At 45.4% G+C, this 26890-nt stretch overlaps 1 protein-coding gene across 1 annotated transcript in view; it reads right to left on the bottom strand.

Moving 5' to 3' along the window:
* Positions 1 to 26890, bottom strand: part of HSD17B2 (hydroxysteroid 17-beta dehydrogenase 2) — a 125415-nt gene that overhangs the window by 56927 nt on the left and 41598 nt on the right. The window contains exon 2 of the mRNA XM_029608121.1: positions 23779 to 23991. Coding sequence (XP_029463981.1) covers positions 23779 to 23991 — 213 coding nt within the window. The remainder of the gene's footprint in view (positions 1 to 23778; positions 23992 to 26890) is intronic.

Genomic DNA, 26890 nt, shown 5'->3' on the forward strand with positions numbered 1-26890 from the left:
GAAATTTTGAGATCAGAGATATTTTTTTTAAAAATCAGTCGGAGAAACATAGTCCAGAATAGGAAAATTCAAAACTGTAAGGTTCAGATATGAGTGAATTCTCAATATTTTGCAGGTTTTCACTCTGAACCAAATTAACTTGAATACTCTGGACATTAGTGACTCTGATCCAAGTCCTCAAGTTTTTCTTTATTTTATTTATTTATTTAGAAACTTTTATATACCGGCATTAGTGGGTACATCATACCGGTTCACATAATAACTGAAAGTTTGGAAAATACATTTCAACAGGGAGACAGTAACTGGGCAGGGGATAAAATAAATAGGCAGAAGGAAAAGATAGTTAAAAAAACAAGAAAGTCATAACCAGAGAATACAGTTTATAATTTACAATGATAGTCTCCTTAATATAAGGAGAGGGCAGACCCCTGAAGGGGGAACTGTGAGGGGAGATGGAGAAGGGTTATTCTGGGTAGGCATGGTTGAACAGGAGTGTTTTTAATTTCTTTTTGAATTTGATTGCACAGGGTTCAATGCGCATGTGGTCAGGTAGGGAGTTCCAAAGAGCCGGACCGGCAATAGAGATAGCACGGTCGCGGGTAGTGGAGAGATGAGCCATTTTCAGGGATTGGACATGTAGGGTGCCTTTGTTGGTAGATCTGGTGGCTCGGGTGGACAGGGGGGCAGTGAAAGGTAGGTCGAGCCAGTTGGAGTTGTGGGTGTGGATGGACTTGTGTATTATGGTCAATGTTTGTAATGTATACGGGACAGGATGGGGAGCCAATGTAAGTCCTTAAGGATGGGGGTAATATGGTCGTGTTTGCGTGCGTTAGTAATGAGTCTTGCAGTAGCATTTTGCAGTAGTTGAAGGGGTTTTATTGAGGACAATGGGAGCCCTAATAGGAGAGCATTACAGTAATCTAGTTTGGAGGTGAGAGTGGCTTGAATCACTGTACGGAGGTCATGGGTGTAGAGCAGGGGTCTGAGTTTCTTTAGTACATTGAGCTTGAAGAAGCCCGCTTTAAGGATGGAATTGATGTGAGGTTTCATGCTAAGATTAGGATCAAGAAGGACTCCGAGGTCCCTATTGGACGGTTGGGCTGTGAGGAGGTTAAGTTTAGGGTCGTTAGGTGGGAGGTCGGGGGGATGTGAGGAGATGTAGAGGAGTTCCGTTTTGTTCGTGTTGAGTGCAAGCTGAAGGTTGGAGAGGAGTGCGTTGATGGCTGCAAGGCACTTTTCCCAGTGCTCCAGGGCGTCAGATATAGAGTTGTGAATGGGAATGATGATCTGTACATCATCAGCATAGAGATAGAATTTGAGTTTAAGGTCGGAAAGGAGATGGCAGAGAGGGATGAGGTAGATATTGAAGAGGGTAGATGAAAGTGATGAACCTTGCGGGACTCCTTGTTGTAGGGGGTATGCGGCAGATAGGTTGTTTCCGATTTTAACAGAGAACTTTCTGTTAGAGAGATAGGATTTGAACCAGGCTAGAGCTATTCCTGAGATGCCGATGCTTTCTAGCCGTGTCAGGAGGTGGTGGTGGCTGATGGTGTCGAAGGCCGCTGAGATATCGAGAAGGGCGAGGAGGTAGCTGTGACCTTGTCCCAGTCCTCTGAGGAGATAGTCAGAGAGGGAGAGCAGTAAGGATTCGGTATTAAAGTGTTTTCTGAATCCAAATTGGGAAACATGGAGGATATCATGAACTGTAATAAAAATATTTATGAACTGTATTTATGAACTGTAATAAAAATTTCAGAACACTGTATGCTCTGAATAATATCCAATGTAACATCTACCAATGAGTAGATAAACTTTTCAAGAGAAACCAAGGCAATCCATACAGAGTCTAAGGTAATAACTAGGGATTTGTTCAGCATCACTAACAGCCCAATGCAATATCGGCTCATGTAAAATGGGCACTCATGATTGAGTGCCCACTCTCCTAAAGCACGCCCAGCCACCTCTCCTGGGCGTGCAATGCATTATTTAAATGAGGGGTCGCACTAAAAGGACGCTCTATGGATAAATTGTGTGTCCCTAGCACATCCATGGCATCGGGCACCCAGGAGAAATGGCTGTGCGCCAGTTAGGAAAACAGACGCTCAATTAATGGGCATCCGTTTCCCTAACCTGACCGCCGGCAAGATTTGTTTTTCATGCTGCTTCGTGTGGTTCCTCCTACTTGGTATTGGGTCGATACTAAGTAGGAGGAACCACAGAAAAGCAATATTTTGGGCTTTTTTGTGGCTTTGTAGAGGGGGGATTTCTGACAGTTTGGAGTAAACATAGAAACATAGAAATGACGGCAGAAGAAGACCAAACGGCCCATCCCTTAAAGACTTAACACCAGCCCTGTGGCTGGCATTAGGTTTTCCGTGTTAATATGTGCACATCGGGCGCACAGTGATTTTTTGAATCAGGCGTAATAGCTAATAACCTCATCTACAATAATCATGTGATGAGAGCTATTAGCTATGCGCTGGTTTGGACACTCATTTTGGGCGTATTAATCTCCTTATTGCATCAGGTGTTAGCCTAGCACGTCCAAAACACATGTCCAAGAGCTCGTTAGCCTGTGTGGTAGGCTTAGCACACGATATAGCAAGGGTCTTTCCAGTGCAGATCCTTCCAATGATGACTCGTCCGTCTCCTAATAGAGACATATGCTGCACTGGTCTCTCACACACGGGACCCACGAAACTGAGAGCCAAGGCTTCCCCAGATGTGTCCTCATTCAGCCTTCTCAAAGGCACACCAGGAAACAAAGCCTCAGCTGATGATATCATCTGAAGGGGAGGATGGAGTCCTTGGTGATCTGGGGCTCATAGCGGTCTCATCATCTAGCAGTGGGGCCACATGCCCATCAGCTACTTCCACAATGGATCTGGCACCCGAAATACTCTGCAATGGTGGGGTATGAAACTTATTTATTTTCTGCTGCACTAAGCCAACCAAGGGAGAAGTTGGAGGAATCTCCCTGATTTTACCTTTGGGGCAGATTTTTAAAGTTACGCGTACGGGGTACATTTGTGCGTGCTACCCAACGCGCACAAATGTACACCCGATTTTATAACATGTGCGCGCTACCGCGCGCATGTTATAAAATCCAGGGTCGGCGCGTGCAAGGGGGTGCACACATGTGCTGTCTCGGGCTGTCTGTGCAGGAGGAGTAAGATCCCGCCCTTTGTCTGATCAGCGTAACAATCTCTGCACAAATTCAGCATGCCTATGGCGCGCCACTGTTGGCACGCAGTCTAAGATGCCTGTGAGCCCCATGGGAGCTGCACCTTGCCTGTAATACTGCAAACTTGTGAGTAATTCCACTGGTTTTGAGCAATTCTCAAGTCTCAACAGATACGAGGAAAAAAAGCAAAGGGAAGACCATCTCTCTGGTAAACACAGCGAAAGCTGCTGGGCCTGGACCCTAAGATTCTTGGGTCATTTCCCTTATTGTTCCACCAATCGGGTATGCTCTAGGAGGAACTATAGATGAAAGCTCCTCACTTTCGTCTCCAAGCAATGGTTATCTATTGAGTCCTGAGAATTGGATTCCTCTGGTACAGCCATCGTTAATTGCAGAACCCTGTGTATAGCCTCAATTGCTTGTGTCTGATAATCTCGTTTCTTCTGATCTTACTGTGGATGGTATTGGACTCTCCTCAACTTTAAATAATAATAAAATTGTTGAAAATGTTCCATCAGTTGAGGATGATGGCTCAAATATCCTACATGTATTTCCTCCTCTCCAGTGATTTTTCCCAATATGCATGGTGATACAACTCCAGTAAGGGAAAAGGTGTCATTGAAAGATTTAGGAAGTTCTCTATGCCATATGGAGAGTATTTTACAGGGTTGTGTGATGCAATTCCACTGATGCCTCTATTTAGATAAGAGGCTCGTGCTTCTTGTTTAACTGCTCATACCTCCCAGTTGCAGCTCCTCTCAACACAAGTAGCTGACTTACATGCTTCCAATGGAATCCTGATAAAGATATTTCATTGCGTTCTAAAATTGAATTTTTAGAAAATTTCAACAGATATAAGAATTTATGTTTTTCAAAGTTTCCTAGGAGTAGATGTCTTTTCTCCATTCAAAATGGATAAGAAATATTTTATAGAGAACTTAGATTCCATCTCAAAATATCCCACCAATGTATAATTGTATATTGCATTTCATCATTATAGCGCTCACCAAGTTCTCATGATGGAGCAGCTGGTCTGCTGACTTCCTCTCAGAACTTGGATGTATCAGCCTTATTAGAAACATCTCAGGTAAATATTATTGCCAGAGAGACCTTCGTTGTTACCTTTTCCCTTGATATGGGTAGGGACCTTGTTCTGAAACTGTTTTTTAAAAAACAGATCTCTTTTCTTTATGGGTACTAAACTAAGTATTTTTCCTGATCTCTGCCGGCAAACCCCACTGCAAAGAAAGATTTAAATTAAGCCACGTGTGTTAGCATTGTGAGCAACATTTTTTCTTAACTTCCCTTGCAAGTGTGTAGTAGTGTATCAGGGGAACACATTTATTTTCTATAACCCTATGAAGTTAAAAAGATTATAGATGATAAATCTGTCTCTTAGAACTGTTTGAATCCTTTCTGGGTTTTGTTTTTTTTATATATATTCTGAGGTTTAATTCAATCTTCCCTCCCTTTTGGATTTGAGGTTAATGTTGTAATTTTGAGATTGTATGGTTCTTTATTTTTTAAATTAAAAAAAAATTATTTTTTTTTTGCAACTTAACATTTCTTGTTGAATAATGCTTGATATATTGCAAAAATTCTAATAAATAAAATATTTTTATAAAAAGAAAGCTTGAACAGTGGTTGACAATATGGCAGATGGAATTCAATGCCAAGAAGTGCAGAGTCATGCATCTGGAGTACGGTAATCCAAAAGAACTGTATGTGATGGGGGTTGAAAGACTGATGTGCACAGTCCAGCAGAGAGATCTTGGGGTAATAGTGTCTGGTGAACTGAAAATGGTGAAGCAACACGACAAGATGTTAGCTAAAGCCAGAAGAATGCTGGGCTGCATAGAGAGAGGAATAATCAATAAGAAAAAGGAGGTAATTATTCACTTATACAGGTCTTTGGTGAGGTCTCACCTGGAGTACTATGCTCAATTCTGGAGACCGTATCTATAAAAGGATAGAGATAGGATAGAGGCAGTCCAGAGAAGGGCGACCAAAATGTTGTGGGGTCTCTATCGAATGACTTGTGATGCAAGGCTGAAGGACCTAAATATGTACACCCTGGAAGAGAGGAGGTGCAGGGGAGAAATGATACAGACCTTTAGATACCTGGAAGGTTTTAATGATGCATGAACTTTGAACCTTTTCCATTAGCAAGGAAACTGTAGAACTAGGGGTCACAAAATGAAACTTCAGGGGGGATGACTCAGAACCAACGTCAGGAAATATTTCTTCACAGAGAGGGTGGTGGATGCCTGGAATGCCCTTCTGGAGAAGGTGGTGAAGACAAAAGCAGTCAAAGAATTCTAAAGGGCATAGGATAAATACTGTGGGTCCCTAAAGGCTACAGGACAGAGAAGAAGAAAAGGGTGCATGGGGGTAAAGGGTGCAATAGTTACTACCCTTAACAGAAGCATGGGCATTAATACCCTCAACCAATAAGCCTTGATACTGCAACATCATTTTCCACTTTGACGGCTGGGGGGGGGGTAAGGGGAAGTCTTTTTTTTTTTAGCATGGCTTTACTATTATGATTGATACTTTGTTTCTTGATTGGTTATGGTGATGTTTCTTTTTTTCCATTGTTGCACTGCATACCAATTCTGGCTTCTTATGGTTTACAGATCAGTTTTTGTCTGCATGTTTTTAGTTAACGTTATGGTCTCTTTATTATGTATTTGGTCAGGGGTTCTGTGTTCTGCATGTATGACTGAGGTGAGACATTCTGCTGGCTTGTAGTTTCTGTGTAGGGATCTAGAGCAGGTGTATTGGTGTTCTAGGGCCTGCTGGAATATTTGCAGTGTTGCCTTTTCATAGGTAGGATTATTTGTTGAGTACTGCCAATTAATACTAGGGATGTGCATCATTTTTCTAATGGATGAAAATATCGTACGATATTTTGTAATCCGTGAAGTATCCATCAAATTTTCGTGTGGTTTTCTTATCATTTTGGGGGGAGAAGAAAGAGCACACAGAAAAAAAAACCCCAAACCCACCCCGACCCTTTAAATCTAATTATTTAGAATCCCCCACCCTCCCGACCCCCCAAAAACTTTCCTAAAGTACCTGGTGGTCCAGCGGTAGTCCTGGGAGCGATCTCCCGCTCTCGGACCATCGGCTGCCACTAATCAAAATGGCGCCGATGGCCCTTTGCCCTTACCATGTGACAGGGGCTATTGGTGCCATTGGCCGGCCCGCGCCATTTTTTAAGATGGCGCCAGCCATCTTAAACACGATACTGGAAACAATACTGGAAACGATTCCGGAACCAATTCACATCTCTAATTAATACTATTTTGGTCTGAAAGTTTTACTATATTGTAATTGTAATTCAATGTACTCATGACTTTCTGAGGACAAAACTCACACCCAACACGATTTATAATAGACCTAATACCATATGGGTTCAGAATGTCTCTTTTTCAGGGTTATGTGTTTGGCACCACAGCAGTGCATGTAAATATAATATACATGTTGTGATATTTTTACCTTGGAAGACTATACTTTGTCCTTTTTTATGTAAACTCTGTTATTATATATCTATAGAGATCCATATTCAAACACAGTCCAGATAGCAAAATTAGCCGGATAAATATATCCGGCTAGCTTTGGAAGTATTTTCAATAGTGCAGCCACACTATTGAAGCTAGATGGCTATCTTATAATTAGCCGTCTAGCTTTAGGGCAGCTCTTTGGCCCAACCAGACTTAGCCAGCTAAGTCATCCAGCTAACTCTGAATAATCGGAGTTAGGCGGTTACATGCCTCTGGAATGTCCCTAACTTATTCGGCTAAATTCTATCTTCATAACTTATTAGCCAGCTAAGGTTTAGCTGGATATATACCCCAAACATTAATTTAGTGACTAACTTTTCAGTTAGCCGGGTAAATGCTTGTTACGCTCGCCGCCCGCAGCAGCCCCGCGGTGCGGCCCTCTCACCTTTCTAAGCAACTTCCAGGCTCCAGCTTCCCGTCGCTTGTGGCCAGTGGGCCACCGGCTCTGACCTCGGGCTCCCACCAGCACCTCCAGCCCTTCTCCACTTCCCAGGACTTCCAGCCAGGATGCCTCCACCTGTCGGACCTCTCCACGGGGTTCACGGAGAGTCGCCGCCAGCAGCACCACGCCCCTCTCTAGGCGCACGCGTACGCATCAGTAAACCTTTTAAAGGGCCTGCAGCGGAAACCTGGCCGCGGACCCAGATGCTGACATCAGATCCTTCGGTGTATAAATGCTCAGGCCTTGCACTGAAGCGTTGCCTATGCAACAGGTCTCCTCAGTTCCCTGTTTGGTTCTTTTTTAATTTTTAATTTATTCATTTTACAGCAATATCAGACAATTCCAAATCCAAATGCAATGAGTTTGCCCTCTTTTTCAAAGACAAAATCTTGAACCTAATGTCAATGTTCCCCCCAACCATATCAGACAAAACTGCCCTCCCCAATAACCAATACGCCATCCTTGACACATTCAAGAGCATCTCCTCCCTAGAAATAGAATCCCTCATTAAAAAAAATGAACCTCGCATCCCACCCAGCAGATACAATACCGATAAATCACTAAAAGCCATTGCAAACATAATAGCCAAACCCATAGCCAAAATCATAAACACATCCTTAACCCAGGGGAAATGTTCCAGAATCTATAAAAGGCGCCCTAGTCAAACCCCTATTAAAAAAAAACCTCATCTTAACCCCTCAGAACCAGCTAATTTCCGACCCATATCCATTCTCCCGTTCCTTGCCAAACTTCTTGAAAAAGTAGCAAACCAGCAATTGACCGAACACCTAGAAAAACACAAAATCCTATACCCTTCCCAATTCGGTTTCCGAAAGTTCTTCAGCATGGAAACCATATTAATCTCACTCTCTGACACAGTTCTCTTAGGTTTAGACAAAGGTCAATCCTACATCCTAGCAATGCTAGATATCTCCTCAGCCTTTGACACCATCAGCCACTCCCTACTTAGCTTGATTGCAGCTAGATAGAGAGTGCATCAAGCTGGGTCGAGAGTACATTGTACAAATCTCATCTTTTTATAACTTTTATCACTCCAAATCACATAAAATCTTTACTGATGGTAATTATGCTGTTCATACCTCTGGCTGTGTATGTAAAACTTACCCCCAAAACCCAGCCCACTACCAAAACCTCACCCCAAGTTCAGAATAGCCCCTCTTACAGTGGTATGAAAAGTTGACTAATATGTGTGCCTCCCCTGAGGCTCTTTCTCTCCCCTCCCCTCTCCCTCTTTTCTCTCCCCTATCCCCGCTCCCTGCCCAAAACAGGATTTGCGATAAATATCACAAATGCCGGTTCAGCCATAACGCACAGCATAACAGGAAAAAATGTGTTGCAGTTCTGGCCGCGAGCACCGCGGCCAGGCCCTTACCTCCGGGCTCCCGGACCTGCTCCCGCTTCCAGAGGCCTGGTTTGCGGCCTGGTTGGTGACGTCCCCGCTGGGACTGCGCCGCTGCAAGCCTCTCATGGACGCCCGGCTCCTAGGCGCGCGCGCCACTTGGACACTTTTCTAGGCCGTTTCCCGCCAGTGGTGACTCCGCCCAACTCCTGACGTCAGACGCCGCGGCCTTGATAAGCCGGCCGCGGCCATCCAGTCTTTGCCTTGCAACGGGTTAGCCTCCCGGTTTCCTGTTGCGCTGTGCCCCGGAGTGACTCGCTTCGCTTCGTCGCTCCGTTCCTGCTACAGTACCTGCCTGGTTCCTGCCTGCCTGCTACAGTACCTGCTTGGCTCCTGCTTGCCTGCTATAATACTTGCTTGGTTCCAGCCTGCCTACTATTGTTCCTGCCTGGTTCCAATACCCAAATCCTACTACTGTTCCTGCCTGGTTCCAGTACCCGAATCCTACTACTGTTCCTGCCTGGTTCCAGAACCCGAGCCCAGTTACAGTATTGCTACTGTCCTAGTCTGGTTCCAGTTACCTGTCCTGATCCACAACCCACCTAAGTCCCAGTGGCCGGGCCCCTTCGGGCTCCTCCCGGGAGAGCTCGGCTTCCAAGGGTGAAGCCACCTAAGTCCCAGCGGCCGGGCCCCTACGGGCTCCTCCCGGGGGAGTACCAGCTTCCAGGGTGAAGAGCATCTACGTCCTGCCTGAACATCTGCCTCCCGGCCTGCTATTCACTAGAGACATTGACCACCTTTCCCAGTCTCCAGCAGGTCGGCCCAAGGGTCCACTAAACAGACACTCCCATAACAAAATGTGTAGTTATTTCCGGCGCTAAATCCCACGATAATGTGTGTTATGCTATCGCATGCAACATTATGTGCCCCTCATTTTTCATAAACTCCGCCCAAACTCCTCTCATTTGACTAAATTTTAAACATTTGCATACGCATCTTGCGATATGTTATTTGTAGCATGTGTTATGGTGTTATTGCATAACGGCATAACGGCTGCGACAAGGCCCTAACGCAATTTGAAAAATGGCCCCCTTAGATTTCTATGCTCTAAATGCACAACTACACTTTTTTGCATTACAATTTATTTGCCATGCTCATGACCTTTCCTTAAGCTTTCTTAAATCATGCCTCATTTTTTTCTACTCCATTCAGACAGTCCACTCTGTTTCAGTTTTTATTTTTTTAATATCTGTAACAAGACAAATCTTTCCTACCAACTCTTCTGCAATATCACTTGTACTAGGACCAATCCCTGAGGCACTCCACTTATGGGACCTTTTCCTAAGGAATGATCTCCATTTACCACTACCTCTTGTTGCCTATAGTTCGACCAAGCATTGGTGGACCTAGAAATTTTGCTCATAAGTTTTGTTTAATTAGTTCCCTCCTTTTTTCCCCCCTCCTCATTTGTTCATATGTTAATTCGTTATATCTGTTCGATGTAAACCGCCATCCCAGGCGCCTGTTTCAGTTACACTGTAAACCGATGTGATATCCCGGATGAACGTCGGTATATAAAAATTTTAAATAAATAAATAAATAAATAAACTTTCTGATGTGATGAATCCCAAAATAATAGGAATGTACACTAAACACTAATACTATGCAAGGCCAGGAATTCAGAGTATTTTTCAAATTGATATCATTTATTTGAAGGGGAGCAGACATGAATACTTAAAAAAAAATACCTGTTTCTTAATATATATTAACTTGTAGAAGTCGGTGGCTTTCTCCACTTCCCATTCTGAGATCATTGCACATTTTTGAGACCAGTCCCAACATGATATATCACAAACCGATGTGGATTGGCTGGATTCTTAAGCCAGCCTGTGTGTGATAAACAACAAGATAATGCAAATCTGATGAGTGAAATGATCAGATGGTAACTTTTACATGATTAAGCATGTAGAATGATTTCAATTTTGATTATGCATATGGATTATGCTGAATGTCTTTATATTATATTGTGTGTATATTGCTTCTATATATAAACAGGTGAACTTTCAAAAGAGTTACGCATGTAAATGTAACATATTATCATAGCAATTTTCAAAAGCCATTTACCCACATTAAATGCATTTAGCATGGGTAAAACCTATTGACAATTCAGTGGCATATATTGTAATGATTTTCAAAAGCCCACTTACATACTAAAGTGTATTTACACTGTAAAGCTCTGTTGGCTGATTTCAAGTTGTATGGAAACTGATGCAATGTTTTCTTAACGAGAATCGGCATATAAAAACTTTAAATAAAATAAAATAAATAAAATAAAACTCAGTTTCAAGCATATAAATGCTTTTGCAAATCAGGCCCTATATTATTATGATGTGTGTATGCATTATATTGTTTCTCACTTTGATGCATTCTTTGAGAGAAGCAAATAATCAAATTGTATATAAGAAAAGAAAGGAAAATTAGACTGACACAGAGATTTCCATTGTCAGATGGGTCTTCCTAGAAAGGGGAGGGGCAATATTTCTCCAAGATGGGGGTGGTGACAGTTTTTAGGGTGCTAATGAGGGTGTGAGAACCCAAGACAGAAAAAGCATAGTTTTACAGAGTTTTGCGCTTGGAGGTGGACCCTTGTCCTGGAGCAGTGGAGAACAGCTCCCTGGTAGAGACCAGGAAGCACCTACCCCAGGGGGCGGAGCACAGGAGAAGACAGAGGCTAGGATGAGCTTCACCACGGGAAGCCCGAGATCCCCCCGGGTGGAGCCCGTAGGAAACCCGGGCCGCTTGGACTTAGGTGGGCCTCGCAGGGTCTTCCGGAGAGGTAGTAGAGAGGTGTGCCCACAATCAGCAAGGGAGCACAGTCGGACTTCACGCTGTTGGCCTGGAGAGGCAAGGAAGGCCCAAACAGCGTAGGCAATGACAAGGCAAGGGACAGAGCCAGAATCAGGAGACATGGTCAGAATCCAAGGATCAGTCCGAGGAGTAGTCAACAAGGCAGAGGTCAGGTTCCAAAGGTCAGACGAGGTCACAAGGCAGGCCAAGGTCAGGATGCAGGCAGCGGACAGGATGGTCAAAGAACAGGCCAAGGTCAGTACCAGAGAGACAGTCTGAGGGTACTACTTGGGAAGACGGACAGACAGATGCAGGAACAGAAGGACGCTGGAACAGAAGGACGCTGGAACAAGGCTAGAACAGTAGGATACTGGAATAAGGCTGGAACAAGACTGTGAACGCGGAGGCAAACTAGAACACAATACAGTGCCGACCCAATTGCCAAGGTAAGGAAGTGCAGGCAGTGACTTCTTTATATCGTTCCATCAATCAGGGCACGCCGCAGAGCTAGGACCCGCCCCTGGCCCTACAAGAGGCCTGGTGGTCCGCGCGCACGCGCGTAGGGATGTGGCCATCGCCACTGGAGATGTCGAACTCCAGTGTGAGGCCTGGTACGCAGTGGAAGGCCCGGCGACCACCGTCACGGGACGCCGAGGCCTAGAGCAGCTCGCAGCTGCCACTGGGGAAGCCGACCCGTGACCTGCAGAGGAGCTAGCGAGGTGAGCAGGCCTGTGTGCAGGCCAGGCGCGGACAGGGCACGCAACAGTACCCCCCCTTCAAGGCCTCCCTCTACGCGGCCATGGCTTGTCAGGATAGGTTCTATGGAAGACTTTAAGGAGTTCTTTGTCGAGAACGTTGTGGGAGGGTTCCCATGAATTCTCCTCGGCCCCAAAACCCTCCCAGGCCTCGAGGTATTCCCATCTACCCCGATGCCGATGGACGTCGAGGACCTCTCTTACCTGAAGTGATGAGTCTGGTTCGGTAGAGATCCATGGAGGTGAAGGATCTCTACGAGAGGGCCAGGAGAGGACCAAAGGCTTCAACAGCGAGTCATGGAATGTGTTATGGATGTCCATGGCACATGGTAGCTGTAGCTGATAAGACACTGCTTCCACTCTTCGAAGCACTGGAAATGGACCGATGTCCTTAGGAGCCAGGCGATGAGAAGGAAGACTCAACCTTATGTGTCGGGTGCTTAACCACACCTTCTGACCAGGACGGAAGAGTGGAACGAGACGTCTGTGGGCATCAGAAGTATGCTTAGAGCATTCAGCGGCCTGGGTAAGGCGTTCTTTGACTTGATTCCACACCTGGCGAATGGTGTGGGCCATGAACTGTGCCGCTGGGGAAGGAACACTCAGAGGAACTGGAAGTGGCAGCCGAGGTTGTCGTCTGAATACCACGGAGAACGGAGATACATCAGTGACAGCAGCAAAGTGGGTATTATGAGACAACTCAGCCCAGGGTAGCAAATCAGACCAGTTGTCCTGCTGGTCATTCACGAAGGAACGGAGGAATGTTTTCAAGGTCTGGTTGGTCCTTTCAGCTTGTCCATTGGCCTGTGGGTGATAGGCCGATGTGAAATTCAAGGCAATGTTAAATTTCTTGCATAAGGAGCGCCAGTATCTGGCAGCAAACTTTGGTCCTCGGTTGGATATTATTTCTTTTGTGAGTCCATGGAGATGGAAAATGTGTTTCAGGAACATCTTGGCTAGTTCTGGGGCCGATGGGAGGCCTGGCAAAGGAATAAAGTTACCCATTTTCGAAAAACAGTCAATGATGACCCAAATTACGGTATTGTTTTGGGACTAAGGCAGGTCTGTGATGAAGTCCGTTGAGATGCTAGACCATGGCTCTGTAGGTGTGGAAGTGGCTGGAGTAAGCCCCAAGGCTGTCCGGTAGGTGGCTTCTGTTGGGCACAGATGAGACATGAATCTACATAGTTACGAGAGTCTTGCACCATGTTGGGCCACCAGTAATATCTCCGCAACATCTCCAAGGTCCTGGTACGACCCACGTGTCCTGCCAACTTGGAATCATAGGCCCATTTCAGAACTTGTTCATGTAATCTACGTGGAATGACGGTTTTCCCCACTGGAACTGTGGTGGTCACGACAAGGGATACGCAGGCAGGATCTATGATGTGTCTAGGAACATCAGGAACATCCTCTGGTTCAAAGGATGTTGATAGCGCATCAGCACAGAGGTTCTTGGCAATAACATAGGACAAAACTGAACCGTTCAAAGAAGAGCACCCATCGGGCTTGTCTAGGATTCAAGAGTTGAGCTTCTTTCAGGTGCTCAAGATTCTTATGGTCCGTGAAAATGGTAAATTTATGTTGCGCCCCTTCCAACCAGGGGCGCCACTCTTGGAGCACCAACTTGACGGCGAGAGGTTCTCGGTCACCCACGGTGTAGTGCTGCTCTGTAGGAGAGAACTTTTGGGAGTAGAATGAACACGGTATCAATTTACCCTTTGGAGAAAACTGACTTAAGATGGCTCCTGCTCCAATTGTGGAGGCATCGACTTCGACGACGAATGGACATCTTGGGTCTGGATGCTGAAGACAAAGACCGGAACAGAACACTTCTTTTAATGTCTGAAAGGTGGTTTGTGCTTTGGGTGTCCACACACGAGTGTTAGCCCCTTTCTTGTTCATGGCGGTGAGTGGAGCAGCTAGGGTAGAATCATTGGCAATGAAGCTCCGGTAACAATTAGTGAAACCAAGGAAACATTGTAAGGCCCATAGGCCTACTGGCTGGGGCCAGTCTCGGATCCCTTGGACTTTCTCTGGATCCATGGAGAAACCTTGATCGGATATGATGTACTCTAGGAAGGGTAATCAGTTTTGCTCGAAGAGGCATTTCTCTAACTTGGCATATAGAAGATTTTCTCTTAGACGTTGGAGGACGATTCTGAACATATTCTTGATGGGATTCAAGGTCTTTGGAAAAGATCAAGATGTCGTCAAGATATACGACTACGAATGAGTACAAGAGGTCTCGGAGGATTTCGTTCATAAGGCATTGAAAGACCTCTGGGGCATTGCATAGCCCAAAGGGCATCACTGTATATTCATAGTGACCATCCCTCGTATTGAATGTGGTTTTCCAGATATCTTCGGGTTGGATGCATACCAGATTGTACGCACCTCTCAGATCCAACTTGGTGAAGATCTGTGCCTCTTGAAGGCGGTCAAACAGCTCACTAATAAGGGGCAGGGGGTAACGGTCTTTGCGGGTTATGGCGTTGAGCCCTCTGTAATCAATACAAGAGAGTAGACCGCCGTCCTTCTTAACAAAGAAAAAGCCCGCTCCAGTGGGAGAATCAGATGGATGAATGAACCCTTTTTCTAGGTTCTCTTTGATATACTCAGACATGGCTAGGGTTTCCGGGTGAGACAATGGGTAAGTTCTGCCCTTGGGAGGAGTCATGCCCGGCAGAAGCTCTATGGAGCAATTGAACTTGCGTAATGGAGGCAAGGTATCCGCCTTCTGCTTCGAGAAGACAATCTTCGAACTCAACATACTGAGTAGGCAAACTAGATAGAGTGGTAGACTTCATGACAGAGACTGCTGGGGATACTTGACGTAAGCATGGCTTCTGGCATTTGGAATCCCACTGCACCAACTGCAGGGAATGCCAATCGAACTGGGGTTCGTGGACCTGGAGCCAAGGCATCCCCAAGATGACTGGATGTGTGGAACGTTTTAACACATAGGAGAACATCTCCTTCTCGTGCAGAGTGCCCATGGTAAGATGGACAGCCACTGTTCGATGGGTGATGAGCCCTGGAAGATGTTCTCCTTGAATGGAGGCGATGCGGAGGCTCATATCTAATGGCTGAAGAGGAATGTTCAGAAAGCCTGTGAGGGAGTCAGTTGGACAGTTAGATGATTGAGGGGTTAAAAGGGCACTTAGAAAAGATAAGGTCATTGTGGAAAGATTAAATGATTTCTTTGCTTCGGTGTTTACTGAAGAGAATGTTAGGGAGATACCCGTACTGGAGAAGGCTATCATGGGTAATGATTCAGATGGACCGAATCAAATCATGGTGAACCTAGAAGATGTGGTAGACCTGATTGACAAACTGAAGAGTAGTAGATCACCTGGACCGGATGGTATACACCCCAGAGTTCTGAAGGAACTAAAACATGAAATTTCAGACCTATTAGTAAAAATGTGTAACCTATCATTAAAATCATCCATTGTACCTGAAGACTGGAGGGTAGCTAATGTAACCCCAATATTTAAAAAGGGCTCCAGGGGCGATCCGGGAAACTACAGACCAGTTAGCCTGACTTCAGTGCCTGGAAAAATAGTGGAAAGTGTTCTAAACATCAAAATCACAGAATATATAGAAAGACATGGGTTAATGGAACAAAGTCAGCATGGCTTTACCCAAGGCAAGTCTTGCCTCACAAATCTGCTTCACTTTTTTGAAGGGGTTAATAAACATGTGGATAAAGGTGAACCGGTAGATGTAGTATACTTGGATTTTCAGAAGGCATTTGACAAAGTTCCTCATGAGAGGCTTCTAGGAAAAGTAAAAAGTCATGGGATAGGTGGTGATGTCCTTTCGTGGATTGCAAACTGCCTAAAAGACAGGAAACAGAGAGTAGGATTAAATGGACACTTTTTTCAGTGGAAGGGAGTGGGCAGTGGAGTGCCACAGGGATCTGTATTGGGACCCTTACTTTTCAATATATTTATAAATGCTTATGGTTTGATAGAGCCTCTAGGACCCTTACTTTTCAATATATTTATAAATGCTTATGGTTGATAGAGGCTCTATCAACCAATACTGTCTCTTTCACCTTACTACCCATTCCCTATCTCCTCCCTACCCCCCCCCCCCCCCCGTTCCCTGCCCTGCAAACCCCCCCCCCCCCCGCTTACCGCCCCTGTTCCTCCCTCCACAGGAAATTTAATTCCTAATAATTACTTATGATAAATTACCTGCCAAACTCACTGACTTTTGTTAACCTTGATATGTCTTGCTAATTAATTGTCTTTGTTGATGACCATTATCAGTACTCTCCAGTTATATTAGTTTGAAATTTGTCCTGTCTTCCTAAGCCCATGTTTTTTGCTCCCTGTTTAATGTAACTTTATCTTCCATACAGTTGTTAATTAAGGCTCCGGTAATATAAGACTTGGTCTTGAGCATCGGTATATTAAAAGAACTTAAATAAAATAAAAAAATAAATAAATGATCTGGAAAGAAATAAGACGAGTGAGATAATCAAATTTGCAGAAGATACAAAATTGTTCAGAGTACTTAAATCACAAGCAGATTGGAAAATTGGGCATCAAAATGGCAGATGAAATTTAATGTGGATCAGTGCAAGGTGATGCATATAGGGAAAAATAACCCATGCTATAGTTGCACAATGTTAGGTTCCAAATTAGGTGCTACAACCCAAGAAAGAGATCTAGGCGTCATAGTGGATAACACATTGAAATCGTCGGTTTAGTGTGCTGTGGCAGTCAAAAAAGCAGAATGTTGGGAATTATTAGAAAGATAATTGTGAATAAAACGGAAAATGTCATAATGCCTCTGTATCGCTCCATGGTGAGACCGCACCTTGAATACTGTGTACAATTCTGGTCGCCGCATCTCAAAAAAGATATAATTGCGATGGAGAAGGTACAGAGAAGGGCTACCAAAATGATAAGGGGAATGGAACAGCTCCCCTATGAGGAAAGACTAAAGAGGTTAGGACTTTTCAGCTTGGAGAAGAGACGGCTGAGGGGGGATATGACAGAGGTGTTTAAAATCATGAGAGGTCTAGAATGGGTAGATGTGAATCGGTTATTTACTCTTTTGGATAATAGAAAGACTAGGGGGCACTCCATGAAGTTAGCATGTGGCACATTTAAACATAATAGTTCTTTTTTACTCAATGCTCAATTAAACTCTGGAATTTGTTGCCAGAGGATATGGTTACTGCAGTTAGTGTAGCTGTGTTTAAAAAAGGATTGGATAAGTTCTTGGAGGAATCCATTACCTGCTATTAATTGACTTAGAAAATAGCCACTGCTATTACTAGCAATGGTAACATGGAATAGACTTAGTTTTTGGGTACTTGCCAGGTTCTTATGGCCTGGATTGGCCACTGTTGGAAACAGGATGCTGGGCTTGATGGACCCTTGGTCTGACCCAGTATGGCATGTTCTTATGTTCTTAAGCTTGACGATGTCATCCATGATGAAGCTGCCACTTGCTCCTGTATCGACCAGAGCAGTGGTGGTGAAGGAGTGGGCCTGGATGCCCAGAGAGACTGGAAGCAGGAGTTGCGCCTAAGTTCGGGACCCCTGCCTTGCTCAGGCCTTGCACTTTTCTGGACGGACGGGACAGAACTGCCGAAGATGTCCGGAAGTGCCACAGTAAAGGCAAAGACCCTCCTTCCTCTGATGTAGACATTCAGTCAAAGACAATCGCCCATGGTTCACCACCATAGGTTCCACCATGGGAGAAGGTGGTGGTGCTGGAATCTTGGCTGGAGGACTCTGGACACGCGTGGGACGCGGTGTAGGAGAGCAGGAAGCTTTTACTTCTAGGTGCCTTTTCCAGAGATGATGGTCGATCTTCCCGGTGAGGGAAATCAGGTCCTCTAGAGACGTGGGAGTCTCACGGACGGAGAGTTCATCTTTGAGAGCGCTGGAGAGTCCATCTAGGAAGATGGCTTGCAGACAATCTTCTTGTCATCCGAGCTCAGTAGCCAGGATCCTGAACTCCACCGTATACTCAGAGAGGGTCCGAGACCCTTGTCGGAGGTGGAGTAGATTAATGCTGGATACAACTTGGCGGCCTGGGTCTCTGAAGGTCTGCTTGAAGAGAGCAACAAACTCGGGTAGCTTGGAAGGCATAGGATCAGAGCATTCCCATAAAGGATAGGCCCATGCCAGAGCCTTCCCTTCCAGGTAGGAAAGGATAAGAACATAAGAACATAAGAAATTGCCATGCTGGGTCAGACCAAGGGTCCATCAAGCCCAGCATCCTGTTTCCAACAGAGGCCAAACCAGGCCACAAAAACCTGACAATTACCCAAACACTAAGAAGATCCCATGCTACTGATGCAATTAATACACCAACTTAAAATACAGCAGCTCCGTACCCATGAGACACTATTAGAGGCGACGACCCTGATAAGTATGAAATGAAATAGTAGTGGGACGGAAAAGCAGCAGGGGAGAAGGGATTTTAAGAAAAATATAAAATACAAAAAGAGCATCTTCAGAGACATTGTTCAATTTAATAAAAGAATAATAGACGGAGGCTAAGGAGAGGATAAGTGTAAATCGGTTACCCTCATTGAATAACCTCCGTACAAGATTACCACCAAACAAGCATTCCCTTGTATGTTTAAGTTGGTGTATTTTTGAAAAGGGAAAAGAGGTTGGTTAGTGACTGATGCAATTAATAGCAGGGGCTATTCCCTAAGTAAACTTGATTAATAGCAGTAATGGACTTCTCCTCCAAGAACTTATCCAAAACTTTTTTGAACCCAGCTACACTAACTGCACTAACCACATCCTTTGGCAACAAATTCCAGAGCTTTATTGTGTGTTGAGTGAAAAAGAATTTTCTCCGATTAGTCTTAAATGTGCTATTTGCTAACTTCATGGAATGCCCCCTAGTCCTTCTAGTATTCGAAAGTGTAAATAACTGATTCACATCTACTCGTTCAAGACCTCTCATGATCTTAAAGACCTCTATCATATCCCCCCTCAGCCGTCTCTTCTCCAAGCTGAACAGCCCTAACCTCTTCAGCCTTTCCTCATAGGGAAGCTGTTCCATCCCCTCTATCATTCTGGTTGCCCTTCTCTGTTCCTTCTCCATCGCAACTATATCTTTTTTGAGATGCGGCGACCAGAATTGTACACAGTATTCAAGGTGTGGTCTCACCATGGAGCGATATAGAGGCATTATGACATTTTACGTTCTATTAATCATTCCCTTCCTAATAATTCCTAACATTCTATTTGCTTTTTTGACTGCTGCAGCAGGTTCAATGGATGATTTTAATGATAGGTTACAAATTTTAACCATAGATCAGTTCCTTCAGTATCCCAGGATGCATATCATCTAGTCCAGGTGATTTGATAGTTTGTTAATCTGGCCTACTACATCTTCCAGGTTCACAGTGATTTCGTTCAGTTCGTCTGACTCATCACCCCTGAAAACCATTTCCGGAACTGGTATCTCCCCAACATCCTCATTAGTAAACACGGAGGCAAAGAATTAATTTAGTCTTTCTGCAATGGCCTTATCTTCCCTAAGAGCCCCTTTAACCCCTCTGTCATCTAATGGTCCAACCGACTCCCTCACAGGTTTCCTGCTTTGGATATATTTTAAAAAGTTTTTATTATGAGTTTTTGCATCTATGGCCAATTTCATTTCAATGGTTTTACCCACAGGTACTGGGTGAGTAGCTGACAAGATAACTCTTTTCAGGTCGATGATATGTTGGGGTTCATCGGGTAAGTCCTGGGAGAGAAATGAGCGAGATAGGGCATCTGCTCTGATGTTCTTCTCTCCAGGGCGGTATTTCAGCACAAAGTCAAACCTGTTGAAGAACAGGGACCATCTCGCTTGCCTATGGTATAGGTGCTGAGTGTGGCAGAGGTACTCCAGATTTTTATGATCTGTAAAAATTGTGATCTGATGTTGTGCACCTTCAAGCCAGGGGCACCACTCTTCAAATGCCATCTTTATTGCCAGTAGTTCTTTATCCCTTATGCCGTAGTTCCTCTCCGCTGGCAAGAAGCGTCTGGAGAAAAAAAGAACAGGGGTGTAAGATCTTAGAGCCACCAGACTGGCTGAGCACGGCCCCTACGCCTATGTCTGAGGCATCGACCTCTATGATAAAGGGCCAGGTCGGATCCGGATGTCGGAGGCATGGCTTGCTCGAGAAAGTGTCTTTCAGTTTCTGGAATGTTGTTACTGCCTCTGTTGACCAATTGGCGACGTTGGCACCTTTCTTAGTCATTGCTGTAAGCAGAACAGTTAGGAGTAGTTCTTGATGAATGTTCTGTAGTAGATGGTAAATCCCAGAAATCGTCTAAGAGCCTTTAGACCTGTGGGTTGTGTCCATTTCTGAATACTCTCCAGCTTCTGTGAGTCCATCCTAAAACCTTGGTTGGAAACAATGTACCCAAGAAAGGCACAGATTCCTTATGGAACTCACATTTTGACAACTTGGCGTATTGGCAATTCTCGCGGAGTCTTTGCAGCACTCTTTTGACATCCTCCAGATGAGCCTTCATGTCTTGGGAGAATATCAAGATGTCATCCAAATACACAACGACACATTTGTAGAGTAGATCACGCAGAATGTCGTTCATCATGTTTTGGAAGACAGCCGGGGCATTGCATAGGCCAAAGGGCATCACTAGATATTCAAAGTGTCCATCCCGGGTATTGAAGGCTCTCTTCCATTCATCACCAGAGCGAATGCGAACTAGGTTATAGGCTCCCTTGAGATCAAGCTTGGAGAAGATCTTGGCTCCCTGTAGTCTATCAAATAGCTCTGAGATGAGTGGTAAGGGATAGCGGTCTTTTACAGTGATCTCGTTTAGACTTCTGTAGTCAATACATGGATGCAATATCCCATCCTTCTTCCCCACAAAGAAGAAGCCTACGCCAGCAGGAAACTTGGAGGGTCTTAAGAAGCCTTTCTGAAGGTTCTCCTGTATGTATTCAGACATAGCTTTATTCTCTACCACAGAGAGAGGGTAAACCCTTCCTTTGGGTGGTTCGGTGTTAGGCTTCAAATTGATGGTGCAGTCGTGGAGGTAGTACGTCTCCAGCTTCTTTGGAAAATACATCTTGAAAAGATGCATACTGAAGCGGCAACCCAGGCATCAATGGGGTAGTTGGCATGCAGGGTATAGGAGAGACTTCCATCAGACATTTACCATGGCAATCTGGACCCCAATGTGAAAGCTCCAGAGTGGCCCAATTGAATTGAGGCATATGCTGCTGCAGCCATGGTAGCCCCAGTACTATAGGGTGCATGGCCTTCTCTAGTACAAAGAAGGAGATAGTCTCTGAATGGAGAGCACCGGTCCATAAACTCACTGGTTCAGTGAGCTGGGTCACTTCACCCGGTAAGGGCTCCCCATGAATTGAAGATAGTGCCCTCGGGGGCACTCTACTTTCTTTTCAGGTGCCTTACTGGGATCAAGTACTCGCTCCTCGAGGGCCTGCTCTCCCTGCATCGGTGCCTGCTACCATCTCCTTCTGCCTGATGGAATCGCCAACCTTACAGCTACCATCTAGTGAGTAATCTAATTCTCAGTCTGTCTCATCTACAGCTCTGCCATGCTGGGAAACCTACATCCGGATATCCATTTACATTCTTGGTGAGACAGGTTCCCTCTGCTGAGGGTGCCTGGACTGCAACCTCTGGATCACCTCACTACTGCCACCTCTGGTGGTATACATCAGCTGTACAATAAAAGATAAACTCTGTGTTTGTGCGTCCTGAGTCTAGCCCAGTACTGTGGCTCCCCACGGGGAGGAGCCCCGTGGGCATGGTCATGGCCTTGGTAACCTCTGCCGTGCTGGGAACCCTACACCCAGATATCCCTTTACCATATTGGTGAGACGGGTTCCCTCTGCCGAGGGTCCCTGGACTGCTACCTCTGGATCACCTCACTACTGCCACCTCTAGTGGTATACATCAGCCATACAATAAAAGATAAACTCTGTGTTTGTGCGTCCTGAGTCTAGTCCAGTACTGTGGCTCCCCTCAAGGAGCTAGCAAACAAGCGTAGGCTAAATACCCAGATGTCGTGACGTCACTCAAGGGGGATACCCCCGAGGTTCCCGCCATGACGTGGATAAATACTTGGGTGGCGTGCACGCGCGCAACCTAGGAGGCCCTTAGGAGAAACATGGCATGAGGCTTTGCCATAGCCGTTCCGGGGACGCTGGAGAATGCGGCTTGCAGACGCGGTGGTAGCCATCTACCCAAGGCTAGCGGGGAGAGCAGAGAAAAAGTGAGGCACAAGGGTCGAAGCCATCTGAGACCGATGGACGCAACAGATAGCATAGAGGCCGATAGGCCCACGGGATTGGCCAGAGCTGTATCTCGCAGCTGGGAACGAAGCTCTTCCACCGAAGAGGCCAGCGATTCCAAAGCCCTGTTATGTTCTTGGACTGTGGCGGCCAAACCCGGTAGGGCCCTGGAGTGGGAGACTCCGCCAATCCATGGCCTTGGCAACCTGTTGCACTTGGAGGTGGACCCTTGCCCTGGAGCAGTGGAGAACAGCTCCCTGGTAGGGACCAGGAAGCACCTGCCCCCAGGGCAGCAGAGCACAGGAGGAGACCGAGGCTATGATGAGCTTCACCACTGGAAGCCCAAGGTCCCCCCAGGTGGAGCCCATAGGGACCCATGCTGTTTGGACTTAGGTGGGCCTCGCAGGGTCTCCAGGAGAGGCGTGCTCATGATCAGCAAGGGAGCGCGGTCAGACTTCACGCTGTTGGCTTGGAGAGGCAAGAAAGGCCCAAACAGCGTAGGCGATGACAAGGCAAGGGACAGAGCCAGAATCCGGAGATGTGGTCAATGGCAGCCGAGGTCAGAATCCAAGGATCAGTCCGAGGAGTAATCAACAAGGCAGAGGTTAGGTTCCGGAGGTCAGACGAGGTCACAAGGCAGGCCAAGATCAGGATGCAGGCAGTGGACAGGCCGAGGTCAGTACCAGAGAGACAGTCCAAGAGTATTACCTGGGAAGACAGACAGACAGACGCAGGAACAGAAGGACGCTGGAACAAGGCTAGAACAGTAGGATACTGGAACAAGGCTAGAACAGTAGGATACTGGAACAAGACTGGAACAAGACTGTGAACGCAGAGGCAAACTAGAACACAATACAGTGCCGACCCGATTGCCAAGGCAAGGAAGTGCAGACAGGGACTTCCTTCTATAGTTCCATCAATCAGGACGCGCCACAGAGCTAGGACCTGTCCCTGGCCCTACAAGAGGCTGGGCGGTCCGTGCGCGCGTAGGGGCGTGGCCAACGCCATTGGAGACTTCGAACTCCGGTGTGAGGCCTGGGACTCAGTGGAAGGCCCGGCGACCGCCGTCGCGGGAAGCCGAGGCCTAGAGGAGCTCGCGGCTGTCGCTGGGGAGACCGACCCGTGACATGTAGAGGAGCTAGCGAGCTGAGCAGACCCTTGCGCAGGCCGGACCTGGATGGGGCGCGTAACACAGAGATCATTCCTCCACTGGGACACCTTGCCTTATGGGCTAACGACAGTTCAATTGAATTAAACTGAAACAATAAATATAAGCAGGTTAGGGAAACGCAAGCAATTTTCAGTTGCATATACTAGTAATCAGAAGAATAGTTTCTAGGTATAAATACCCTTGTCATGTAGAACTGACTTCATTTCGATGTAAGCTTCCTTTATCTGTGCAGAATTGGTTATATCCAGTTGCAGAAGCGAAAGTCGGTGTGAACATCTCATTTTCAGTTCTTCAGCACCTTGGCCATCCTTTTTTAAAACGCCAGCAAAGACACTGAAGCCTAATGTGTCCAGGTATTTCGCCAATGCATATCCAATGCCAGAATCACAACCTATGCAATGAAACAAGAGTACAACTGGTGAAGCTAATAAAACAGTAACACTAGGACACAAATCTGGACCAACTCACCAACTTGGTCCACAGTACTATCAAATAATGAACAATGGTTAAAAAACATCCATATATGGTAACAAGAGAATGTTAATTATTATTTAATCCTATTCACTCGGTCAACATAACAACTGGCAGGGTGGACATTACTGGACATAAATGCCCTGGTGAAAGTAATTAAGGGCAGAAGGCAAAGCTGAAGCAGAACCAACTAGAATAAATCTGTGGTGCCTCCTTTAAAAATAAACAGTTGCCTTTCTAGAAATTATTCTTGTGCAACAGGGTGCTCTCCAATAATAATTTTCATGTACACTGGTATTAGTAATCTAATGAAAGCTATTGGCTGATAGGTAAAGGATCAGCAGGATTTGGTCATCTGTCACTTACTGCCATAGCCAGCCCCCATTCCCAGCATCATGCATTTACTTCCCATTCCCTCGAGTGTTGACAGGGCAGAGGAAGTCAGGACACAGATGATTGATGCTGGCAGGCAGGGGCCAAACACAAGTGTTATTGACCACTGTTCTGACTCCCACAGGCCTATTTTTTAAATAGCAATTTTCCATTATTTTTAGAGTTATTTTTTGCAGCACCTGGCTGTTTGATGTTAATTTCCATAGAGAAATATTTCCTCAATCCAATCCTTGGATTCTTTTCCTCCCAATACTGGTCTGGTGTTCAGGTCATCTATAAAGAATATGCATGAGACAGAATTACAAACAGCCTGGTTCTTAAACCTAATGTATGAAACTCTATCTCAAGCATTTCATTTCTGGAAAAACCTGAGGACCAGACTGAGCGCTATAATGGTAAAGGCTACTAGTCTCTGTTTTTTTTTTTTTACCTTTATAGTACATCTACCCACCAAATTCAGAAACAAGTCTTCAGAAATCCCCCTTCTAGCCTACCTTCCACTGAGGTTAGTATGCAACAATAGATAAAGTACGTGCCCCTACTGAGTTAGTTCAATGCTACAGAACAGATAAACCCAGCATGTAGGAGTCTGCTTGCCAGGAGTAACTATAATTCAGGGAAAGGAGAGCTCGGTCCTAACAGCCTCATACACAGCTGTTGCATAAATGAAGAAAATTCTTAATGGCCTGAACAGTGATTGTGTTTTGACCAGTTTCACATTTTCTTGGTTCCGACTCTTTCTTGAATTCTTTGCTATTCTCACAAGGCAGGAGTTTGTCCTGTCTAAAATAAGGTTTTGCCCCATTACACACAATACTTGCTATCACACAGATAGTCCCAAGTTTGTAAAAGTGGCTTCAGGAAAACAGAGGGAGAAGATGGGGGGATGCAGAGCCAGAAAGCTGAAAACCCCCACCCCCACAAAAATAGCATTTACCCTGCAGATGCTAAGTACAGAACACAGACCTGCAAAGAGCAGAGTAATGCTACAGCTTAATTTTTATCCTTATAAACTGATGCACTGTAAGTGTTCACTGACCAAGTCAGCAGCCCCCGACATTCCAGACGAAGTAGCCAAACCCAAATGTGAAGAACTTGCCACATTCTTCCAAGCCAAAATAGACAAGTTGCTGGCCAACTTTACCACTCCATCCACAAATCCCATCAACCACTCTAAACTTGACTTCAACCGAACGATCTCCCGTAACTACACTAAAGCTCTATCCTCCCTAGACTGCACCTCAACACTTGAAATCGAATCCTTCATCAAGAAAGCCAAACCATCCACCCACCCTTCTGACACAATACCCACCAAACATCTTCTTACCATCCCTAACATTATCTCTAAACCTTTAACAAACATCATTAACTTGTCCATTACCTCGGGACAGGTACCAGTCCCACTTAAACAGGCCATCGTCAAACCTATCTTAAAGAAACCTAAACTTGACCCCTCTGATCTCGCCAACTACCACCCTATTTCGAATCTTCCATTCATTTCTAAACTCCTCGAAAAAACTGTCAACAAACAACTCTCAGAATTCCTCGAGGATAACCATATACTTGCACCCACTCAATATGGTTTCAGGAAATCCCAAAGCACAGAGACACTTTTACTCTCTCTGTCAGATCATATCCTTAAAGGATTTGATAAAGGGCAATCCTATATTCTGGCCTTTCTCGACATCTCCTCTGCATTCGATACCATCAGCCATTCCATTCTCTTACAACGATTAACTGAAATTGGTGTTACGGGTGTTGCTCACAACTGGTTCAACTCCTACCTCAGTCACAGAAACTGCAAAATCCAACTAGGAAGCCACGAATCCAAGGCCTTCCCCCTCAATCAAGGTGTCCCACAAGGCTCATCACTCTCCTCCACCCTTTTCAACATTTACATGCTACCCCTCTGTGACCTCCTCTCTAGTCTCAAACTGCATCATTATGTCTACGCTGATGATGTTCAGTTACTCATTCCAATCACTAACTCTCCATCAAAAGCAATTGAAATCTGGAATGACACGCTCCACTCCATTAACAAACTCTTATCCTCCATCCATTTAGCTCTTAATACTACAAAAACAGAAATCATGCTCATCTCACCCCAAAACCATCCTAACCCCCCCCCCCCTTAGTCATATTCCATTTGCCCAACAAGTCCGTGATCTTGGCGTCATCCTAGATGGTCATTTCACGCTGAAGAAATTCATTAGTAATATATTAAAAGACGGTTTCTTCAAACTCCACTCCCTAAAAAAACTTAAACCCCTATTACATCCCCCCGACTTCCGTACAGTCCTACAAACCACCATCTTTGCCAAAACTGATTACTGTAATGCTCTCCTCCTCGGCCTTCCAAACAACTCCATCCACCCCATTCAAATACTGCAAAACACTACAGCCTGGATCTTGACTAACTCACGCAG

Source organism: Rhinatrema bivittatum, chromosome 7 (assembly GCF_901001135.1).
Source record: "Rhinatrema bivittatum chromosome 7, aRhiBiv1.1, whole genome shotgun sequence".
NCBI lineage: Eukaryota > Metazoa > Chordata > Amphibia > Gymnophiona > Rhinatrematidae > Rhinatrema > Rhinatrema bivittatum.